Genomic DNA, 24,363 nt, shown 5'->3' with positions numbered 1-24,363 from the left:
TAAAGTACAGCATAGGCAATATAGTCCAGAATATTGTACTAAATACATACAGTACCAGATGGATACTAGACTTATTGGGGTGATCACTTTGTAAGTTATATAAATGTCTAATCATGAGGTTGTATACCTAAAACTAATATAATATTGCACATCAACTGTAATTTAAAAAGAAGAAAAGGAAAAAGAAAAAAAAAACCCAAACTAAAAGTAGCCAGCTTTGGGCTTTCCTAAGATTTAGCTCAGGCCCCACCAAGCCTTCAAGAACCATTCTCTCCTTCTGTGGGGGTGTGCCAACCCTGAAGATGCAAAGATGAACAAAAGGCAAGCCCTGCTATTGGGGGCTCACAGCTGCCGTTCCCCCATTAACCTCTCTTAGCTCTTTATTCTTCATTTCATCTTCTCTCTTCTTCCCTTTCCTCATTTCATTTTCCATTTCTCTGAATTGGTTTTTCTGTAGCCCTCTCTCTCTCCACATCTCTCTGCATTATTGGCTCATGGTGACTTGTTACAGCTAAACCAGGAAGAAATGATTCAAGAGGGAAAGTGGAGAGGATTTTGGAATTCAACAGAAAATGACATAAACCTCGTCTCCAGTCAATAAAAAGCGTTTGTCATTGGCAGCTTTGGGGAAGAGAAGTTGCTGAAAGGGAAGAAAAGCCATTTGAAAGGGTGAACTCCTGAGGAGCCTTTAATTGCTCTTGAAAGAGGCAGGGAAAGATAGAAGGAGATATTCTAGCCAAGCCTGGAGAAAACAAGAGGTAAGTTAAATAGCGATTGATCACAGTTGACATCAGTGAGAAAAAGCATTGATAGGACATTGGTTTGTTTTTCTATTTGTATATAACCTTAAAACATTTATCGCACCTTGTGGTTTTCAATAAGTAGTTCCACTTTTCACATCTTATAGCCTAACTGACGGAGCCCTGTGCTGCCTTGCGTTAGTGACATCCACGGGAAGCTTAGGTGATTAGAGAGAGGAGCCATTACCCAGTTAGCCTTGTTCTTCCTAGTGTCAGGGATGATAATTACAGAGAAGGTGCCAAAGAGCAATTAAAAACTGAGTACCAGTCTCAATAATTCAAGCCTATGCAGTCATAGAAAGTCATTCTCTAGATTGCTTCCATATCTTGGCTATTGTAAATAATTCTGCAATGAACCCAGGGTGCATATATCTTTTCTAAACTAGTGTTTTTGTGTTCTTTGGATAAATACCCAGAAGTGGAATTGCTGGGTAATATGGTAGTTCTATTTTTAATCTTTTGAGAAACATCTATACTGTTTTCCAGAGTGGCTGCACCAATTTACAAACCCACCAACAATGCACAAGTGTTCCCTATTCTCCACATCCTCGCCAATACTTGTTATTTATTGTCTTTTTAGTTCCTAGCCATTTTGACAGGCATGAGGTAATATCCCATTGTGGTTTTGATGTGCATTCCCCTGATGATTAGTGATGTCGAGCATCTTTTTATATGTCTGTTGGCCATTTATGTCTTCTTTGGAGACATGTTTATTCAGGTCCTCTGCCCATTTTTTAATTGACTTTTTTTGATGTCGAGCATATGAGTTCTTTATATGTTTTGGATATTATCCCCTTATTGGATATTTGTACATATCTTCTCCTATTTAGCAGGTTGTCTTTTTGTTTTGTGGATGGTTTTCATATAGTCAATATTTGCATGGTGACAGATGGTCACTAGACTTGCTACGGTGATCCCATCATAAGGTATGTAAATGTTGAATCATTCTGTTGTACACCTGGAACTAATGTAATTTTGCATGTCGACTATACTTTAATAAAAACAAATATGTCACAAAATAGTACATGATTCCATTTATATAAAGTTCAAAAGCAGCCTAAGTTACTCAATTTTGATCAGAGTCAAAACAGGGATTACTTGTGAAGGGGATACTGAGAGTGAAGGTGCTCGGGGGAGGCTTCTGGAGTCCTGGCAAGTCTGTATCTTGATCAGGGCAGCGGCTACATGGGTAGGTTCACTTTGTGAACATGGATTGATATGGATATGACCATTGCATGTGTATCATATGTCAGTATGATTTGCTTACTTCTCCAAGTGTGATTCAATTAGAATTTTTTCTCCCCCCAAAAATCATTTTCAGCTGGAGTGAATTTAAGTATTTGTTTATTCTCCACCTCATATGAGAAACTCCTCTTCCCTCTCCTTGCTGGACTTAGGCAGGACATCGGTGTCACAAACCCAACAGTGTTGGTTATGGTGTCAGAGGAGGAGGAGGCTGCTGAACCCACAGGCTGCTGAAGGGGGGGTGGTGGTTGGAGAATATGCTGAGTTGGCAAATCCCTCTGGCTTCCCTGAACTGCCCAAATTAAGTTTATTTTTCTTTCGTGGAGGTTAGTGACCAGGAGACTTTCCTTTCCATGTTTCCACTACTGAGACTGTGTGTCTTACCCCCCAAAACCCCCAGTGGTTGGCCCCCACCTCAACTTTTCTATGGCTCTGAGGACTGGCCTTAGCTCTGGCTCCGGCTGACCAGTGTGTGGGTCTCAGAGGTTACCTGGGCCCTCACTGACATACTCTTCAAGGGCCAGGAAAAAATTACTCGGAGACACAAAGAGCCTTGGGAGCCTCCTGTGGGCTGCATCTCAAATGCACGCACTGCCTTAGTTCTCTGGGTGCTCAGGGCTCATGGGCTCTCTCCTAGGCCGCTCTCAACGCTGCTGTGTGTTTCTGAGGGCCTGAAGGTGCCCCAGCTGCCGCCTGTGAGGACCACTGCCTGGGTTTCCACTCCTTCAGCTCTCTGCAGCCCCCACTTTTTGTCCATGCTGCCTGCCAGGGTCTGCTGGGTGGCTTGGCCTCGGGCCCCAGGCCAACATGTCCCCACGAGTACAGCTTTTCCTCTCTTTTTCCGTTCCTCTCGTGCGTTGGATGGTATCATCCTATCGTGGGCTTTGCTTCTGTAGTGATTTATCCTTTAACCAGAATGAGTCATGGTGCTGGATTTTATTTGTTCCAAGAGAAAATAGCAGAGGGCATTTGTGTGCTGCGGTGTTGGGAGCCCGCGCTGGGGGCCCGGGCCAGGAAAAGAGTGAGCTTAGCATGTTCCTCAGAGAGATTTCCACAGCAACAAAGCCTGGGGCTGCCCCAGGCTCCACAACCAGGACTGTCACCCGAGGAGGAGGGACAGACTTGGATAAGACCTGTCATTCTGTCCAAGCAACAGTTCCTGGGGCCATTTCCTTGAAACCTCTCCCTGGATGCCCTGTCCTGTCTGGAGCATAGGCCAGCAATAGGCGCTAACGGAGCCGGCGTCTGCCGCGGTGACACTCCTCGCTCCGTTTCTTCCTCCTAAGAGCCCTTTGGTCCAGAACGTGGATGTGACGCCCTCCAGTTCCCACAGCTTGGAAAGTGGCTTCACGGGGAAGGGGACTCATGTTTGTGTGGTGCCGAAGCCTAGGCTTTTCCTGAGGAAGGAGCCCCTCTGATGGGCTTTCATTTATTTGCCAAGGCCAAGAACTGAGCCCCGGCCTTCCCTCCCGATGCTGCTCTTACCCTGCACAAAAGGGCAGCAAACGGGAGCCTGGGGAACCTCCGGCTTGGGAGGGGAGGGAACGGCAGTATGTGAGGGCTTCACCCCCTGGCCTGGGCCTTAGAGCCAAATTTTGCAAATTTCTTCCTTATGAGCTACCTTTCTGGTCAACTCTAAATGGTACCATCAGTGGGCCTCTGGGTTTAGACATAGGAGATCTTAGTAAAAATGCAAATTTGTTATCTGGGCGGGTCAGTGCATAAAGGCAATGTGATTAATGCCTTACCCAAATTAGAATCTAGTTTAGGTAGATAGCACCTAGGAATCTTGAGCCAAGGACCCAGGATGGTGGGTGAACTAACCCTTTGGCAGTTTCCATTAAGCTACTGGTGGAAATACACAGGCAGCAGAAGCAATGGGACTGGGAGTTGGGACACCTGGGTTTCAGGGCTGGCTTTGCCACTGACTTGCTGTGTGACCTTGGTGTAATCTATCTCTGGGCCCCAGTTTCCCTGTTTTTAAAGTAAGAGGGTTGGGATAAACAATTTCAAAGCCCCTCTCAGGCTGGGGAGATCTCGAAGAAGGCGGAGTAGCCCTGAAGGCCGGCCCCACCCGTGTTTACTGTGCCCCCTGAGCTTGCCCTCAGGCACCCGGTCCCTCCCACCCCACCTCAGCCGGCTGAAGACCACGGCAACGGTGGCCCTGTCTGCTTGGCCTGAGGAGACAGGCCCCCTGCCTGAGGTCTCCAGCCGTGGAAGGCACTGCCTGTGCAGAGAGGCTTCGGGAGAGGTAGATATTTGCTTGCATCAGGCAGGTCCGTTTCAATTTTGTCTGCCGTCAGGGTTGAGGGTGCCAATTACTGGCGTGACACCAGCCTTCGGTGGGGAGGTGGCGGTGGTGGGGGCTGCTGGCAGGATCTGCACTTGGCCTGGTAGAGGGTGTGCTCCCAAGGCCGCAGGTTTCTGGGCCTCCCTCCCCACTGCCTCAGGTCCGCACGCAGGGCACCCGCCTCAGCCCTTTCGGCATCTGAGCACACAAGCCTTGAGTTACTGCACAAGAACCCAAAAAGACCCTTCAAAGAGATGGAAGGCAGTTTAGGACTCATTGTGACTCTGAGTCATGCCACCACATCTGTCCTTCCATCGCTGAGGGTGATGACAGGGGTAAGATGCTCCCTCTGTCCCCCCACCCAGAGAAGCTCCTGTTTCCTCTCAGGCCACCCCAGAATTTAAGAGACCAAGGTTCTGGCATGGTTTTTCAGGGGACAGCAAAGGCTCTAACTTCCTTCTCAGTCTCTGACTGCACCAAATTTTCTTTCTCCACTTTCCGCATCCAGGGACTCCCTCTCTCACAGCCCTTGTCCCCCGTTCTGTGTACAAGCTCTCCTCGGTCCGCAGGCGAGGGAGCGGCCAGGTAGCAGCCAGGGAGCACCCTGAGGGCAGCACACCGGCCAGGTGAGCAGGTGCTGGGACGCCTGGGCTGCGCTCCTTCTGCTCCCCTGCCCCTCAAGGCTTTGCGCAGGCTGACGAGACTAATGGCAGTGGTAGCAACGGAAAGAAGCAGGAGGGGCGGGGACGAGGGGCGGGGACACGGGGCCAGTTCAGCCCCAAACCCCTCCGGTGCCCATTTCCATCTGAGACGCCAGTGCAGGAGGAAAGAGGGGGAAAAGGAGAGAAGAGCACGGGGAGGAGGGGAAGAGAAGTTGCAAAAGTAAGGAGCAGGGTGGGAAACGGAGAAATCAGAAAGAGAAAATGGGCAAAGAAAAGAAAAACGAAAATTGCAAAGGAGGAGGAGGCAGAGGAAGGGCTAAGAGAGACAGGAGGGATTTTGGGTGGATGGCAATGATGAGATAGGAGCACATCTCCTCAAAAGTAGCCTCGCCTCCATCCTCCCAACCCCATCTCCACACCCACCCACAATGCACCCATATCCCTGCACTGACTCAGGCAATTCTGGTTCTGCCTGTTGTCACCAGCTTAAGACACTGAAAATGGGAATCTCTTGCTGGTAGTTCTGAGAGTGGTCCCAGACCAGCAGCAACAGTACCACCCAAGAACTTGTTAGAAAAGCAAATTCTCCTGCCCCACTGGACCCAGTGAATCAGAAACTCTGGAGGTGGGCCCCGTGATGCCCCCTGGGGATTCTAATGCACGCTGCCAGGTTTGAGAACTGCTGCTCTATAGTGGTAACTGCAGGCACTTTTTATGTACGTTGCAGTGAGTCATTTTAAGAACTCTAGGCTTATTCTGTGTGCATGGGCATACGCTAGAGTAGCTCCTCACACCTCAGGGGCTCTGCGCCTGTAGAGGTTTGCCCAGTGCTTCAAGCTTCCCATCTGCTTCTGGGAGAGGCATGTTGGGAACCCTCTAAGAGCTGCACCCTGCCCTCCCGGTCTGAGACATGCAGCCCCTTCCCTGCTCCTCACAATTCTCTCCTCCTCTGCCCTCTGGGGACCTGAGCCCCCTTCTATGCCTACCTCTGATCATCTCTCTCTTCTCCCACAGGCATCCCAGGGTTCTATCCCAGCTCCCCTTCCTTCTCTCTGAACCACTCCTCTGAGAAGAGTTCTTCCAGCGCACCCGAGTCTCCACCCTGATCTCCTTGCTCAGCTGGAGGCCCCTGTCCCTTGCTGCTGGCCCAGCTGGCCACCTGCACCCAGCTGACCCCCAGATACTTCAAACCAATGGGACAAAAGCTTAGCTTGCCTGTTCTCCTAAAGTCTGTCCCCTGTTGATGGATTTTGCTTTTCTGCTTTTTCACTGTCTTCTGAATCAGTCATCCTCACACTGTTTCGTCTCTGACCTCGCCTCCTTCTACCCTTGCCTTAGTTCCCTCTACTCTAGCCACACTCTTTTGAACATTCCAAGCTTCTTCCCACCACAGGACCTTTGCACTTGCCATTCCCTCTCCCTGGAATGCTCTTTCCTCAGATATCCATGATTGTCTGAGATTCTCCCTTTTCTTTGGGGTCTGATTGCTGTCGCCCTAGCATTGAGGACTTCCTTAATGGCCTGTATAAGGTAGCTCACCTACCACTCCCAAGCCCCATTACCCTGTCTAATGATTCTTCATTGCACATCTCACCATTTGACAGATGATGGACAAGCTAATAACATGTCTTGCCCCACTAGAAGAAAAGGTACATCTGGATAGGGACTTTGCAGTTTTGTTCACCATTGGATTCTCAGGACTTAACACACATTCTCAGGAATGAATGAATGAACTCTTGATGCTGATAAAGCAGGCCCCTTCCTCAAGACCCCCATGCATTAGACCCTCCGCTCACCAAGAATTCTACAACCTTTCCATCACACCCCCCTTCCAGGGTCTCCTCTCTCAACTCCATCCTCCACATGGTAGCCAAATTGATCACCCTAAAAATTCCAACTCTGGTAAACCACTCTCCTGCTCTAAAACCTCCAATTGCTCCCTATTGTCTCCCAGATACAATCCTCTTGCCCTGGTATTTAAAAACCTCTGAAGTAAAATCCTTGCCCTCCCTTGGTCTCACTGCTCTGCTTTCTGCTTCTCCTCCTCCAGCTACTCTGGACAGTGTCCTTTCTCTGAATGTGGCTTCTTCTTTTCCAGATTCCCTCCACCCAGTCCTGCAGAATTATGAAGTCACTCTCCCTTCCTCAAACTCCCCAAGTTCCTTCTGTCTGCCCCTTCTTGGCATTGACCATCCAGGACTGGGGCTCTGGGGGCATACGCCCTCTCTCTCCGGCTGACTAAGCTCTCATTCTTCCCACATGCTGTTTATGTGAATATGCTAGTGTTGGGCCCTCGGCACACCACAGTGTTGGCTCTCTCCTGGGGTCAGCAGCGTAGCCAGTGGGGAAGGACACAGCCGTTGGAGACTGTATGTTCCTGCCAGCCTCAGGGCTGGAGTTGCTTCTGTTCTGGGCCTCCCTTAGGCCTAATGAGATTTGGGCTCCACATCTGCCTCAGACACTTCCTAATTTATGTCATTTCTTTCTTGGAGTCTCAGTTGCCATGTCTGTAAAATGGGAACAAGTCTTTTCTGTTACAAGTTGCTCCTGTATCCCAGGGAATTCACCTTGGCCTCTTAAAGCCCCCTGAGTTTCCAAGGGGCCTCCTTTAGGAGCCCTTGGGTGTTGTCAGGCTCCTGCTCCCAGGCGCGCTGGAGGGGAGGGGAGGGGAGGGAATGCTCCGCCTTGCCGAGAGCTGAGGCTTTTCTCCCCAGGGGTGAGAACTTCAATGACAAATTGGAAACTTGTGGGGCCCAGCTCTGTGTTATCTCAGTGCCAGGAGGCTTCCTGCTCCCAGGGACCAAAGGCTTGGAGAAGCCCTCTGCGAACCCTACACTGGAGCTGCCGGACATCAAATGCTCCTAAAAACCAACTGACTTAATGATTTCAATGTTCATACATTAGAGCCATGTGGATTAAATTTCTCTGAAAATACACAAGGGCTTAAAATGCAGGGGCAGAGAATACTCAGCCCAAGAGGAATTTGTTTTCTGTTTTCCTTTTTGTGTGCCTGTGAGTGTTGTTATTGTTGCTAAAACCCAGGCATGTGGAAAACTATTCAAGATGCTCGAAGCCCTGGTGTACACTCAGCTTTGTGTAGTTTGAGGCCTGTGTGAGGGGTGTGCGGGGCAGAGGTAAAGAGTTAATAAAATAAAGTGGGAGCCCCACCAGGTGTGTCCTCCTCTCCTCAATCCATTTACATCAGGGTCTGATGCCCTTGGCATTTAAGAAAGCTCACGGCCTGGTGAATAGGGACCAGACCCCACTGGAGTCTGTGGTGGGAGACCAGCTGGTAGGTCCTTCTCTGGGTCAATGCTGGGACCTGGGTTTGGGGGCTGAGGCTGAGGAGTGAGGCTGTTTCCCACTGGCATCCCCTACTCGCAGTGGAGATGATGAGCCTCAGTGACCCCAGTCTCCCTGCTAGAAGCTTCTGGGGAGCTTTTAAAAACGCAAATTCCCTGGCCCCACTGCAGACCTAGGAAATGCAGAGCAAGGTGTGCAAGTTCTGCCTTAAGGACTGAAAGCCAGGTCTACACCCACAGGGCAGGAAGCGATGGCAACACAAGGTGGGAAGCGATGTGTGCCATTAGGGACCGGGCTTGGGGAGGGTACGGCCATTTTAGGCACGGAGGAGGGTCCAGCAAGTCTTCATGGAGAAAGTGTCTTACAAGGATGAACATAATTAATACTGGGACATATTTTGTCCTGTATTGTTTTTTAATTATTTCTAGGATATTAGTGTTGCTTCCTCCACTGGTCTGTGAGTTATTTGAGAGTGAAACCATGTCTTACTGAAATCAGTATTTTGCAGAGTCTAGCACAATTTATTAACAGATGCTTAAAAAACAATTACTGGTCAAAACAAATTCTATCCTGAATAAGCCAGTTCCATGTAATATTTAACCCTTTATATGTAAAGGATATGGATGCTGTGCCTCCTATGTGTGGGCTGGTTGAGAGGGGTTCAAATAATTAACTCAGTCTTTCAAAGTATGTTCTTTGTAAAATTTTAAAAAAAGATTTTATTTATTTATTTTTAGAGAGGGGAAGAGAGAAGGGGGGGAGAAATATCATTGTGTGGTTGCCTCTTGTGCATTGTCCACTGGGGACCCAACCCGCAACCCAGGCATGTGCCCTAGACTGAGAATTGAACCAGTGACCCTTGTTTTGCAAGTCAGCACTCAATCCATTGAGCCACACCAGCCAGAGCTCAAAGTATGTTCTTACGAGCATCTACTAAATGCTAGGGAGTATACCCCTGATTTTGGGAAGAAAGACAATGAAACAGGCAATTACTATCCAGTTTGATAAATGTCTTCACAGAGGAAGTGATATGTAAGTTGATAAGAGAATATGAAAGAGGACTTTCAATTTCAGCCATAAACAACTATGAAAACTAGATAAAATATATAAGACGTCTATTTTCAGGCACTGGAGAGCAACCAATGAAGAACTCAGTACTTGAGAAAAGATAAGCACAGGAGCTAAACCCACATTCACCCAGCTCTCTCTATGAGGGCACTTTCCTTACTGACCACAGAAAAATAGAGTTCAAACAGGGAGCAACAATCTATACCCAATAAAAACGAGTGTATAAGTATATCCTCAATAAAAATGTGTGTGTATGTCCAACAAAAAGACATGTATATGAATGTTAATTGCAACTTCCAGTCAAGATGGCAGCATAGTAGACACTCTTTGCCTCCTTGTGCAACCACAAAAAGGAATTACAACTAAATCTCAAAACAAATAACACCCAGAACTGTCAGAAAATTGAACTGTATGGAAGTCTGACAACCAAGGATCTAAAGAAGCCATATTCATCCAGGCAGGTGACTTTTACAGGGAAGGAGTCAAAGCAGCTCTACCTAACACACAGAGACAAACACAGAGGGGCTGCCAAATCGAGGAGACAAAGAAATGTAGCCCAAATGAAAGAACAGAACAAAACCCTAGAGAAAGGACTAAATAAAACAGAGATAGCCAACCTATCAGATGCAGAGTTCAAAACAGTGGTGGTCAGGATGCTCGAAGAACTCAATGAGTACGGCAACAATGTAAAGGAAGAAATGAAGGTTACACTAAGTGAAATAAATAAAAATTTACAGGGAACCAACAGTGAAGGGAAGGAAGCTGGGGTTCAAATCAACAATTTGGAACATGAGGAAGAAATAAACATTTAACTGGAACAGAAAGAAGAAAAAAGAATTCAAGAAAACAAGGAGAATATAAGAAGACTCTGGTACATCTCTGAATCACAGGGATGCCAGAAGGAGAAGAGGAAGAGCAAGAAATTGAAAACTTATTTGAAAAAATATTGAACAAAAACTTCCCTAATTTGGTGAAGGAAATAGACATACAAGTCCAGGAGGCACAGGGAGTCCCAAACAAGTTGGACCCAAAGAGTATCATACCAAGTCACATTATAATTAAAATGCCAAAGATTAAAAATAAAGAGAGAATCTTAACAGTAGCAAGAGAAAAGCAGGGTGTACAAAGTACAAAGGACTAAGACTATCAGCTAATTTCTTAAAAGAAACTTTGCAGGCAAGAAGGACTGTCAACAAGTATTCAAAGTGATGAAAAGCAAGGATCTACAACCTAGATTACTCTCTGCAGCAAAGCTATCATTTAGAATGGAAGGACAGATAAAGTGCTTCCCAGACAAGGTAAAGCTAGAGGAGTTTATCATCACCAAGCCATTATTACATGAAATGTTAAAGGGACTCATTTAAGAAAAAGAAGATCAAAACTATGAACATTAAAGTGGCAACAAATTCAAAACTATCAACAACTGAATCTAAAAAAATACCCCAAAAACCAAACACACACACACACACACACACATGCATGCACACACACAGACACACAAAACCAAACTAAGCAAATAGTCAGAACAGGAACTGAATCTTAGATATGATCATTTGGAGGGTTATCAGCTGGGAAGGGGAAGGGGGAGAATGGTGGAAAAGGTGCAAGTATTAAGGAGCATAAATTGGAAGGTACAAAATAGACATGGGATGTTAAGAATAGTATAGGAAATGGAGAAGCCAAAGAACTTATATGCACGACCCAAGAATATGAACTAAAGGGGGGAATGCTGGAGGGAAGGGAGGTACCAGGTGGAGGATAAAGAGGGAAAAATTGGGACAACTGTAATAACATAATCAATAAAATATACCTTTAAAAAAAAGAAATGTTAATTGCATCTCTATTCAAAATAGCCAAAATCAAAACAATCCAGATATCCATCAATAGTAGAATGAATAAATAAATTATGGCATATTGCTACAGTGGACTATTATACACCAGTGCAGAAGCATGAAGTATAATACATTCATCAATATGTCAAACTTCAAAGACATAATGTTGAGTAAAACAGGTCAGGTACCAATGAGTATCTACTGCATGATATCAACTACATAAAGTTCGTAAACAGGCAAAAGGAATCTGTGGCAATAGGAGTCAGAGTAGTCGTTACCTGCAGGGCACTGACTGGGCAGGGGGCACAAAGGAGCTTTCTGGGGAGCTGAAAATGTTCTATGTCACGTTCTGGGAGGTGTTTGCACAGACATAAATGTTTGTAGAAGTTCACTGAGCTGTGTACTTAAGATGTCTACACTTACTGTATCTAAGTTACACCTCAAGAAAGATATCAAGTAAGATATTCCTTTATAAAAATCTCTCTCTCTCTCTCTCAGAGAATTAGCCATATCCAAATGGCGGTGTGAGGTGAGTGGGGAAGGTGGGAGAGGTTATCATGAGAGGAGGGATCTGCATGTGCACAGAAGCATGTGCATAGTACTGGGGAAATCTGATATAAATCAATTTGACTAGTGATGACTGTTGAGCACAGCAAAGGAGGAGGGGAAGTGGAAGAAAAATAAGTTGGGGAGGGTAGGCAGAGACCCAATTGGGAAGAGGGCATCGCAGGACGTTAACCACCAGTGTTCTTCATATGGTCCCTGAACTTGGCCAAAGCACCTAAGAGGGCCAAGCCAAGGCCTTGCCCTTTCTATCTCAGGAAGGAAAGAAGGCTTGCCTTCTGTCTGCTAAAAACCAGTCGGAAGGAGGAGAACGGCAATGAGCAGTAAATGTGATGTTTACTTATTGGGTCTTATTAGGGTGATGAAAATGTTCTAAATCTGATTTGCAATGATGGCCGCACAACTTGATCAATTTGCTAAAAAATCATGGAATTGTACACTTGAAATGAGTGAATTTTATGATATGTGAAATATCACCCAATAAAATTATTTAGAAGTCAGAGGTTAATCCTTCCCTCTTCTTCTTCTTTTTTTTTTTTTAAAGATTTTATTTATTTATTTTTAGAGAGAGGAGAAGGAAGGGAGAAAGGGAGAGAAACATTGATGTGGGAGAGAAACATTGATGTGAGAGAGAAACATCCGTTTGTTGTCTCTTGCAGGTGCGCCAACTGACCTGAGACCGAACCCACAGCCCAGGCCGGTGTGCCCTGACAGGGAATCAAACCGGACCCACTGCGCCACACTGGGTAAGGCCCCTTCCCCAGAAGGGCTCTGGGATCTCCCTCCACCCCACCTGGCTCTCACTTTCCTTTAGCCCCACTGCCACCTGTGCTTCAGCTGGTGAGCACATTCACATCCATCCCCTCAGAGACACCGCTGAACTGTTCTCTAAGAAGCCAGGACCAGAGGCGCTGCCCTGCTGAGGAGACAGAGGCCCTGAGAGGGGATGGGAGGGGGTAGCTCTTGGTTTCGGGGTACCTGCTGACTGTGCTGTCACATAACCAGAAGGAGGAGTGTTCATTTCCATGTCTCAGGTGAGATTATTGAGGACCTGTGAAGGGGAATGCTCAAGGTGTCACAGTCAGGACAGAGCCTCTGCAGCCTCTATCGTCCAGAACAAGGAGTCAAGTCACTGGAAATGGGGGTGTCTACATGTGAGGACCAGTCTGGCAACCGCTGAGCTCAGGGGCAGAATGGGGGACCAGCTGGGGAGGTCAGGGCTGGTGGGTGGCAGCTCTCACTCACCACTTCTTGCCACTGATGTCATGCTGCTGCACCGTGTAGCCAAAGAAGGCGGCCCTGGAGCCAGGGATGATCCGTGGCTTCCCGGTGTCCATGTTGAAGGTGTCCGTGAACCCTGGGGTAGGCGGAAGAAGAGAGGACAGCAGAGGAGTCAGGCAGGTGGAGGTCTTGGCCCCAGAGATATAGGAGGTCCCACTGTCAGGTCACCTACCTTGGAGAGTCTGGGAGAAAATGTTCTGCTATCCTTGGGGATCCCCTCTATGAAGTAGTTGACATAGTCCCTGCTTGAGGGAGCCCACAGCCTGATGGGAGAGGACCAGCCCCTTCCCTTAGTGGGAAAAATCCAATAGGGGAGGCATAAAATTTACTCTTAGGGAGACCCAGTCTGAGTGGGAAGACCAGTCCCTCCCTCAGAAAATTCTCATTCTCAATGGGAGAGAGAGCTCTCTTCCTCCATCACTCCTTTCTCCAACTCTGCTTCTTCCAGCTTCTGCTGATCTGCTCTTCCATATTTTTCCCCTCATTTTCCCCTCCTCTCTCTCCTTCTCCCTTCTCTCATCTTTGCCTGCTAGTGTCAGGGAACTGACTTCCCACCTCCCCATCAAGCCTGGTGTCTTAGTGGCCATGGCCCAGCCCTGCTGGCTGAGCCAGTCTGCAAGGCTCTGCCTGGCCTCAGCAGGGTCCTCTGTTGGCTGCGGCAGCTGAGGCAAAGCAAAGATGGGGGCCCACAACCCTTTCACCCTGGCCCCAAAGATCTTTCCTCTTTGGTGAAGTCACATGTCAATTTCCACCTGATGGAAAGTCTTGTTGTTGAGCCAAATGCTTTGCCCCTTTGGCATTCTTGTGCCAAGTTACAAGCAGTAACAACACACATCTGTATGGCAGTTTGGGTTTCCATCATCATTTACCGTCCCAGGACTTGGGAGAATGAGCAAACAACATCCCCATTTGGCAGAGGGGTTTAGCCCCAGTGAGGTTAAGAGTCTGGTCCAGGGCCACACTGCAGGTCAGTGACAGCATCAGGACCAGGCCCGCAGATGCCTGCTCTTTGACTCCCCTCCATTTTCAGGGCGTGTTTGGTCTTGCTATACATTGAAGTGATGTTTCCTCTGAGTTGTCAGTACTAACAGGACCACCAGACTAGGGACCCCTGCAGTTTACAGTGTGGAATCCTACCTCAAGCCAAAATCTTCAGATCAGTGAAAACCAAACAGCAGAATAGAATTTTATTATTGTCACCGCTTCCATGTGTAGGGCACTTTATAAGTTTCAAAGAGCATTCACATGTATGTTATCATTTCATGGCCATGACGACCCTGTGATGGGGTTAGCAAATAGAAAGCCAAGGGTCAGAGAGGTGAACTGACCTGCCCGTGGTCCCACAACCTGTTGGAGAGGAACTCTGAATCTGAGGCTTGGAACGGCAAGCCTCCCACTGTCCTCTCCTGGACGCTGGCCCCTGGGCTGAGCGTTCAGGGGTGATGTCCTGGGGCACTAACTTGATAAGGCCTATTGTACAAGTGGTTTTCTCTAAACTTTTTGTTGTTGTTGTTGTTGTTGTTGTTGTTGTTCAGCAAATAGATAGAGTAGCCAAAAGCTCCATCATTAGAGTTATGGAGTGATTTCCTAGAGGCAAAACTGAAATGCCTTCCCGTAGAGTTGTTTGATACATGTTATTTCACTCACCCTTGTCAACTGAGTATCCATGCTGCCTGGAGCACTGACTTAAGGAAAATTCTGAGGTCAAGTCTATGCTCAGTGGACAAGACTAGTGTGATCAGTGAGCAGTACCTGCTGCAGATACAGGAGAAGACAGTGGCAGCAAGTGGCTATGTAGCTACCAACCCTGTCTTCATGATTCCTAATCTGCCACATGAATTCAGTGTCACGGCCACTCAGGGGCGGTGGCGGAGGATGGGTAGGTTAGCCCCTTAGTGCCTTATTTACGAAGCCCAGACCGTGAACGTCTAGCAGCAGCCTGGTTAGCAGCAGGCAGCCTGGGGGAAAAAGACCCTGGTCAGGTGGGAAAAGGGGATGAAGGAGCACAAATCCTTGGCCAGTGAGGGGCATGTCACAGGGGAGAGAGACACCCGTGTCAACTGTGTAAAGTTGGGAGGTGAACAGAGAGGTACTCACTCTTCCACTCTGTCCTAGCAATGGACACACACACACACAGAGAAATCCACACACAGAGAAATACATACATATATGCACACACATGCACAGGCCACACGCAATCCCTGATTATGCGGCAACACTTTATCTGGCTCCCTGGCACCCCGTGGAGATATTCCCTGGTGGTCCTGGTCCTCCCCATCCTGCATCTGACCGCAGCAGAGGGAAGTGGCCCCGAACAAGAGGAAGGCTTGCCCCGGCAGTCAGGAAATCCAGATCCACCCACCACTCCCAGGCCTGCAGCGACGTAAGAACCAGTAAAGACAAGGCTGTAAATTGTGTCTTTGGGGCCTTCCTACCCTTTGTGCTTCTTGTACAAATATAGCCAGAAGGCTGCTTCCGATACTCCTCAGCCGCATACCCTCCATCCCATCAGTTTCCCACTCTACTCACTTTCAGAGCCAAACTCTGTACCTGCAAGGCCCCGCGTGAGCCCACCTTAGTCCCTCTACCCCTCAGGTCCTGTCCTGCCCCTCCATCCCTCTGATCCAGCCACCCTGCCCCCAGCTCTCCTTGCTCTTCCTAGGACGCGTCAGATCCGTTCTCTGACTGGTATCTTCACCCTGGCTGTTCCTTCTGCCTGGCAGGCCCTTCCCCCAGGTATCCGCATGTCCCGTTCCCTTGAGTCAGGCCACCCCATCACTCTTAAACCTTCATTCTTCCTCATAGTATTATCCCAGACATGTTACATATCTGTTTATTCTCATGTAGCTGATATTCTATAATATTCTCATGTTTTCTAAGGGCCCCGAGACACTGCTATCTCCTCACCATTGTATCCTTAGTGCCTCAAGTAAAGATCTCACTCATAGTTAATAGCCACAGTTATTGGCTGATTGAGTTGTTAGAGACCAGGACCCATGTTGGCTGGGATGCGTTCTCCTGTCCATGAGGAAGGGGTAAAAGAAAACAATATTTACGGAACACTGATATATCCTAGGCACTGTTCTGGGTATTTAACCATTAATTTTATGTAGATTAGTTAAATCTCACGCCAACCCTGAAACATAGATGTTACCATACTCCTGGGAGGTTAAATAATTTGTCCCAAATCCCTCAGCTGAGAGGAGGTTAGAGCAGGTCCATGATCAAGTAGCTTATAGCATCAGGTGATATGTGACCCCTGGGCGATCAGCCTTCCATACAAAGTACCCACTGGGGGAAGGGAAAATTCTTTTTAGAGAAGGTCTCCCCCGCCACCTTCGGGTCCCCCCTCCTCTGCTTTGGGGTTAGGTTGAAAGAAGCTGATGGGAGAGAAGGCAGGGGCCCAGCGGTGGCACCTTCTCTCACCTAGGGCTCTCCCCTAGCGCTCCCACCCCCGCCCTCCTGGGGACAGGATTAGTGAAGCCAGGCCTTAAGGAAGAGGACAAAAGCCCTCAGGGCTGGGTCACTAAGTTACAAAGCTCTAGTTTCTTCCCCCATTTGGCATTTGCTTCTGACCAAACTGAACCAACCCGAGACTGGATTTCCTAAAAGTGATGTCAAGCCTGTTGCCCTGACCTCCACCCCGGCGAGATCTCTGGTCGCTCCTTGGATGGCGCACGGCTCTCGTGCTTGGGGAATGTACTCTGCTCAGAGATTTAAGGAGCCTAAACACCAACAAAATAAAACAAAGTTGTTTTTGACGGGAACCAACAGGCTGGTTGCAGAGACACTGGAGCCGGGCTGGGCAGCCTGCCACTCTTCTGCTCTTGATATTGATGACAGGGGGGAAAAAACCGCAATTCCTGGGCTGCTCTCCTGTGGACCGTGGCCAAAGTTACATCAGCAGCTGCTCCCCGTCTCAGAATCTTATCGTTGTTTAAAAAGCACCCATGAGTCCCAAGAAGGAACCGAAAGTACAGCATGGAGCTTGAGCATCACAGGGACCCACGGTTCTTAAATGCAGGCCAAGGTGGAGGCCGCCACCAGGTCACCAGGTGGGGTAGCCACAGTCCCAAAGGCTGAGGCACACTGGTCCACGCTGGTCTAGAGCTTCCGTCAACGCCACAGCTCCACAGGGAGTGCTCAGTGTAGCTTAAGCAGTATCTGCTGAGAGTCTACTGTGGCTCCCCACCCCACGCACACCCATCCACACCTCTGCCATATAACTAAATAACGTTTCAGGGATCTTGGGAGAAGGTCCAGTATCTTCACATGGCCTCAAAGCCCGCTGACACCTTCTCAGCCTCTTTCTCCCCATGGTCCAGGTACCAGGGTCCCCCTTTCTGCTCCCTAGAGGCACCTTGCTTCCTCCCACCTTGGGGCCTTTGCATATGCGGCTTCCTCTGCCTGAATATCGCTGATGACCTTCTCATCACCTTGAAATCTCAACACAAGTGTCATAGCTTTCCCTGCCCCCCTAGGAAGGCTCCTTGACCCCTGATTATACCAGGTCTTGGCTAATGATCTCATCACCCCTCATACCTCACTAACAGGTGACAGGGGACTCCACCTTTTCTTATCAGTTAGTAATTATACACCACAGGTGCGATCATTTGATTGTTCCCGCCTCCCCATCAGGAGGGTGGCTGCAGGAGGGCACGGTGGGGTCTCTTTGCTCATCTCTGGGCCCAGCCCTGAGCCAGCGGCTGGCCCCAGACACGACTGGGGGCAGAGCAGCACAAGATGAGCGTAGAGACTCTGCCAGCTTGGGACAACGGCCCATGGAAACCCGGAGAGGAAGTGCAACTCTGTAACCAGAGCACTATGATAGAGAAGAGAGGGACAGCTGGGGCTGGGGTGTTAGGAAGCTTCTGGAGGTGTGCTCCAGCCTCAGGAGCAATGCATAGGAATTGGAGAGGTGGCCCACAGGTGGTGTGAATGTGGGCCCAGGGAAAGGAGGGAAAAATAGCTGCCAGGCGGTGGTGTCAGGAATTGCCCAGCTCCTCCCCCTCCTCTTGCCAGGCTCCTTGAGGGTGAGGTACCCGGCACTGTTCCAGATTTATTTAATCCTCACAACAACCTTTTGAGGTGAGTGTATTATTATTCTCATTTCACAGGTGAGGAAATTGAGGCACAAAGGAGGCGGGCAACTGGCCAAAGTCACCCGGCTGGGGAGCGGCAGCGGTGAACTCTGAGGCCTCGTTGGTCCGGCCCCACGCTGCCTGCCACCACCAAGCCTCCCTCACCCCCTTCAACCTCCACGCCCTTCAGCCACTTGAGTTCCTTGCTGTGGTGGCCCCACCCGGGCTTGTGCTCCCCCCACCCACCCCTTCTTCTCAAAAACTTCCCCAGCCTGGGTCCCACACCCTCAGAGCCTGCTCACTAGAGCACTGGTTAGCCCAGGTCGCCAGAAAGACCAGCCAGAGTCCTGAGGGCCTTGAGTGTCTGGACCGAGCACCAGCCTGAGCTGACAGCGACAGGAAGCAACCCTGGGACCCCAAGAGTGAAGAGTACTCAGCAGCCGTGGTGGCCGGGCCTCACTCATTCTTCCGGCTCCGCTCCCCGTTGCACATGCACCTGTGTAAACAGAAGCTTTCATTTTCCTTGGACGGTGGGACTTGGGATGGCGGCGAGGGAGGCTGGAATATGACCCAAACTCTCTGGTATTATCTCCCTTCTCCCAGTTTGACTTGGGCCCCAAGAATCTTGAAATCTAAAAGCAAATCTCGGGTCGGGGGGAGGGGGGAGAAAAGACCCTGAAACTGGCCTAAGCAAAAAGAAATGGTGAAGTGGACCTCCTGCTGCTATGGAAGGAAAAAAAGAAAACATTCCAAAGTGAAACAGTGCGAGCTTCAGGGGACTGAGCTTCAGCGGCAGTCACTTGCATAGCTACTGGGCAAATTCCACCAGGTGGTGGCTCTTCCTGCCACCAGCCATCTCTGTCTTCTGCTCTGGGGCCATTGTTGCAAAGGTAGGCAGGTTTGGGGACACTTCTGACGAGGCCCGAGGGTCCTAGTCCAGACCCCTGTGAGAGGCACTAGCGATATAGGAAAGAAGAGACAGGGAGCGGGAGAGCGTGGTCCGGCCTCATCAGAGTGGCTTCTGGCCAGTTGAGGGAAAAAGCCTCCATTGGAGGGGAGGTAGTCTCAGCCCAGGGAGCCCTCTGACTCTAGAGAGAGGTGGGGGCCTGCTGTCCTCGTAGGATACCTAGGAACTATACTCGCCCCCAGGAGTCCCTCAGGTGGGTGGGGTCTGGGCACTGCCCGTGGAAGGCCCCCTGTGGGGAGAGAAAACGTGCAGTCCATCCTCTGCAGGTGGCTGTGTGGGCGACGGGAAAATCACCCTGTATTGTGGGCTTTCCTCTGCCTGTACCCCCCTCCAGTCGTGGAGGGGTTTAGTTAACACCTGCCAAGTGTTGGGGTTACACCTACACACGAGCAGAGTGAATTCCGTACATCTTCTCCCCATCCCAAGGTTCTGATCAATGTGAGGACCAGGACTGGGACACAGTAAAAGGTGTTGAATTAAAGTAGCAAATTCAGGTCTGCCTACCAAAAGCTGATAACACTGTTAGGCATCATGTATGAGAGTTACATGTATGAACTCATTTACTCCTCATGACAGTCTTAATGAGATAGGTATTATGATGTTCCCTGTTTTTTGAAGTGAGGAAAACTGAGGCACAGTTTCTGAAACTTGCCCCATGTTACATATCTAGTAGGTGACAGAGCTTGTATATGAAATCAGGGTCCCTTTCCACACTGCATTGCTAGTCCCAGTTTCTCACTCCTCTCTACCCATACCCTTTGCTATGCAACTTTGCAGTTCCCCTCACTAAAGTGGCTGGTTAGATTCTGCCCCAACCTCTCCCCTCTCCCTTCCCCTCCCCACAGCACTACTCAGCTTTGGGAAGGGCCATAGGTGCCAGGAATGAACATTCTTAGCGGAGGTCTTAGGACACCCGGTTTTTTCCTGCTTGCTCATCTGCACTTCCGACTTTAATGTGAGAAGTACTTGCTCAGGCTGGCCCATGGATCCCAGGAAGGGGATGAGAGAGACATCTGGGGCCGAGCTGCCCCCGCTGAGCTGCACTAGCCAGACCCACCTGAGATCAGCCATCCCCGATACATAAGACCAGCGGAGCCACTCAGCTGAGCTTAGCTGGGCCCGCTATGCCCAGCTGCCGCAGACACATGAGTTAAATAATTACTGTGTGTCACTCAGATTTGGGGAGCATATTATAACTTTATCAGAGTATTTGGTCACTGATACAGCCTAGTTCTTAAATGATGGACAATTGAGAAGAAGGAGAAACAATTTCACAGAGTGACTGGATGAAGACAAAAGGCAAAGGGCGACTAGAGATGCGTGGGGACGTGTGGTTTCTGGGATAGTAACCCAAACATTCGCTCCTGAAGAGCTCATGCGGAAGCTCAGCACGAGGCAGGGCTAGGCCTGGACCTTGCCTGTCAGAGAGCAGTGTGGCCCAGCAAGCGGTTTGTGACCTCTCCTACTTGAGCCACACTCTGAGCCTTGGAGCTGAGCTGTCCTGCCTCATCAGGACACAGAATGGCAGACATAGGGCACAGACATACAGGCAGACCCTCAGCACCGACTCTCAGCTCAGAAGTGGGCTCTCTGCAGCCACAGAGCCTCCATAGAATGAGGACCCTCCTGTGCCTCATTTTCTGTTCTCTTACTCATCATGGGGCATGAACTCCCTGCCCCCCACCCCATCCCCACCCTAGGCATTAGCTACTGGGTCAAAGGTGGTATGTAGCAAACCTGTTATCAGGGAGGGGTAACTTATTAGAATTTGATTTTTAAGAGCAACCAGGGATCTTAACGATCAAATGCGCTAGTGGCTCCAAACTTTGTTTTTCTGCAGTGAACCCCACCTTTCTGGAACAACATTTATACACGAAAAGCAGACACAAAAAGTGGAGGTGGGGGTTAGGGATGGGGACAAGGACTAGCTCCATACCCCCAGCCTCAGTCCTTAGACACTGCCTTGGAACACTGAGGTGTCCTGCAACACAGGTGGAGAACCACTTAATTGAGTTTAAGACCCTTGTTACAAGAGAGTGAACTAGGGCTCGGAGAGGGGTGGGGATTTGTCCAAAGTCGCTGCTTTTCTTCAGGCCCATTTTATTCACCATCACTCCTGCATAACCCCCCTCCACAGCCCTTCAGCTCAGTGACCATCTATGTGTGCCTACGACGCTCCAGGCTCCAACCTGGGCAGTGGGGACACGAAGTCTGATAAGACATGACTTACTGCCTTCAGAATCTACACCCACGTGGCATGTGTGGGCCAAGAGGCATGTTTGCAAGCCACCAGAGCCTGAAGCAAGGCTGACAGAAGGTTGCACCAGGGCGGGGTGCTTGGGGTTCTAATTTCAGCTTTGTCACTAACTGGCCATGTGTCCATGGAGAGTCATGACACCTGTCCAGATGGGGCCTCAATTTCCTCATCTGTAAAAAGAGAAGGTTCAAGCTCTCTGGCATCTAAGACCCAGCCCCAGCACATGTTTGAGAGGTTCTCTTGGGCAAACTCACAGCCAGCTTCCTTTCTAACAAAGGATTAAGGTTTCTTATTCCAACTGAAAAAGAGAGGAAACAGGCTCCAAGACTGACTTGCCCGTGGCCCAGGTGCCAGGGTCTCGTCCTATCTGCTTCCAGGCATCACATCCTTCACCCCTTTCCAGTGCCCCCTCCAGGCCAGCTGTGTCTGTGTGAGGGAGGCCGGGGCAGCTGAGAGCTCTCCTTGGTGGGATCAGGTTAGACCTTCTACTCAGGCCTGAGGATGACGCCCTCCTTGCCCCACTGCTGGATCAGGAATAGCTCTGTCTGTGTAGATCCTATGCTAACCTCTTTGAAGCCAAAAAGAGAGACTACATTCACTCCAAGGGGGTTCTGTCTCTCCTCATCTCTGCCCTACTTGCACAGTGCCTGGAAGACAGCAGGCTCTCTACAACGTTGACTGAACAAACTCAGGAATGAATGAATGAATGAATGAATAGGCATGGATGAGCTTATTGAATTAACTAGATATTCCTCTAAGCAAATGGGTCACAGGACAGTCTTCCCTTTACCCACGGCCCTGTCCATTCACCCTCTGCTTTCTCCAGCCAGGCCCTGCCAGGCATTATGATACACACTGTGTGTTGGCCACCTTGGAGACCCCTGGCCCTGGCTGGCCTGCCTCTCTCCCCTTCTTCAGTTTCCTTGTCTCATCAAAAGAAATGTCTGTTCCCTCAGTGTCCTGTTTTGTGCTAGACAAACAAATGCTTGCTAACGAGTGACTTATTATGATGTCCCCCCAACTCTCCGAAGCCATTTGCAGCCCTGCAGGAGGATGGATTCTCAAAATCACAAACAATCAGACCTGAGCTGAACAGCCTGAGGGAGTAGGGAGGGCCCCATCGCTGGGGTGTGTGGAGGAGGCCAAATGCTTGTTGGAGCAGGTGGGATGGCAGCTGAAAGAGAGATAGCTGCATAAGCATCCCGGGAAGGGAGATGGAAAGAAGGAGCAAGTGTTGCAGAGAGCAAGGGCTGCCCTTTTAATTTTTTAAACGAAATCAGACATTTGCCAATGTGCTAGTTAAGCAGGTGTCTGGCTCATTGAAAACAAGCCTAAAAATGGAAAACAGCAAACACCAAGTTGAATTATGCTGTCATTAACATTGGTTTTGCTCCCAGCCTTGGACAACCATGTCATGCCTTCAGAGAACATATGGACCACCTCCTCCAGGAATAAGACGCACCATTTTATGAATGCTAGTATATTTTTCAGCCTTACATCATTTGTCTTTTTTTTTTTTCAAGTAGGGAAAGTGATAAAAATGGACTTCTTAAGCTTTTAAGAGCTTCCATAAAGGATATTAAAACATACCAATGTTGATGTTATGAATCTCTGTGTTGTAAGTTCATTTAATGTGCAATCATGTCTTGATCAACGACACCCTACCCCACCCACCAAGTGCAGACCTCAAGCTCTGTGGAAAACGAATCAAGAAATGTGACCCCAAATACACACCTATAGGATCTGGCTGGGCTGAGGCTCCTGAGGACCTAGATCATGCCCCAGCCAGCCCAGACCTGCCCTCTGGCCCATATGATCATTGCTCAGTTGCCCATAGAACATTTTTACTTGGATGTCTCATAGCATCTCACACTTCATAGGACCAAAGGGTGCCCTAGGTTTTCCCAAGGCTAGTGTGGGAACTGGCTTTTCCCCAAGTCTCCCTGACTTAGGACTCAGCTTTACCACCCACCTGATTGATTGCTCAAGTCAGAAGCTGGGAAGTTGTTCCCCAGGATTTCCCTTCACTTACTACAAATCCTGCAGTAGTAAGGGGTTCTACCCCTTCAGTTCCTCCCAAATGTGTCCATTCTTCTCTATTTCTTCTCACAGCACTCAGACCAAGTTCTTCTCATCCTTTTGTGCCTGGACTTTTGTAAGAGCCTTCCAGCTTGTGCCTCAGTTCTATTTTTGCTCAGCTCCAAGCAGCCAGAGTGATCTTTCTAAAATACCAATCAGATCCTGGCACTTTCTTGCTTAAAATGCTCTAGGCTCACCAGGCCCTTCAGGATCTGCCTGCTTCTGTGCTGTGATCTTCATCACTTTCAACTTCCAGTCACATGCCTTTCTCCCTGCCCCTCAAATGCACTCAGCTCTTCCCACGTCAAGGTCCTTTGCCTGGAACATTCTTCCCCAAGATCTTTGCTCAGCCAGTCCCTTCTCAACCTCCAGTTTTAATGGTGTGGCCTCAAAGAAATCCTCCCTTACTGTGCTATGGAGAATCCATTATTCTCCCTCAAAGCATCTTCTTTATTTCTTTCATAATTAAATAATTATAGATGGTTATAAGCCATCTATATCTTTGCTCATTTGGATACTGTCTTCTTTCCCATTGAAGCTTAAGATCCAAGGGAAGGGACCAGTGGAGTGGTGGACCCTGCTCACAGAGCTGACTGTGTGCAATCTTCCCATTCAGTGATGTCATGCCAGTGGTTTAAAATTAACCATGGTGGGAGGATTTACACCATGGTAATTGGCAAATGCTACAAATAAGGACTCTCCCCACCCCATCTCAAGAGCCAGAATGGGTTGTTAAACATTTACCAGATACAGGACTATATCTGTCTCCCTCCTTTATCGTCAGCATCTAGAATAATGCCTAGCACACAACAGGTGCTCAATGTGCATTTGTTAAAAGAGACTGAAGAAAATACATGCATAGAAGCATTCAGGTCTCTGGAGCCTCACATACTAACCTGCCATCAGGGAGTTGAGGGATTGCGGTATGCTAAGC

The 24,363-nt window shown here is 48.9% G+C and overlaps 1 protein-coding gene across 1 annotated transcript in view; it reads right to left on the bottom strand.

Annotated features, from left to right (window-relative positions):
• ITGA11 (integrin subunit alpha 11) overlaps positions 1 to 24,363 on the bottom strand; it is a 113,086-nt gene that overhangs the window by 73,380 nt on the left and 15,343 nt on the right. The window contains exon 2 of the mRNA XM_054564223.1: positions 13,010 to 13,121. Within this exon, the coding sequence (XP_054420198.1) occupies positions 13,010 to 13,121 (112 nt within the window). The remainder of the gene's footprint in view (positions 1 to 13,009; positions 13,122 to 24,363) is intronic.

The sequence above is a fragment of the Pteronotus mesoamericanus genome, unplaced genomic scaffold (assembly GCF_021234165.1).
Source record: "Pteronotus mesoamericanus isolate MK-2021 breed Mesoamerican mustached bat unplaced genomic scaffold, CSHL_Meso_final contig_164, whole genome shotgun sequence".
NCBI classification, from domain to species: Eukaryota; Metazoa; Chordata; class Mammalia; order Chiroptera; family Mormoopidae; genus Pteronotus; species Pteronotus mesoamericanus.
Note: the sequence above shows the minus strand (reverse complement) of the source record. Positions and strands in the feature narration are given on the sequence as shown.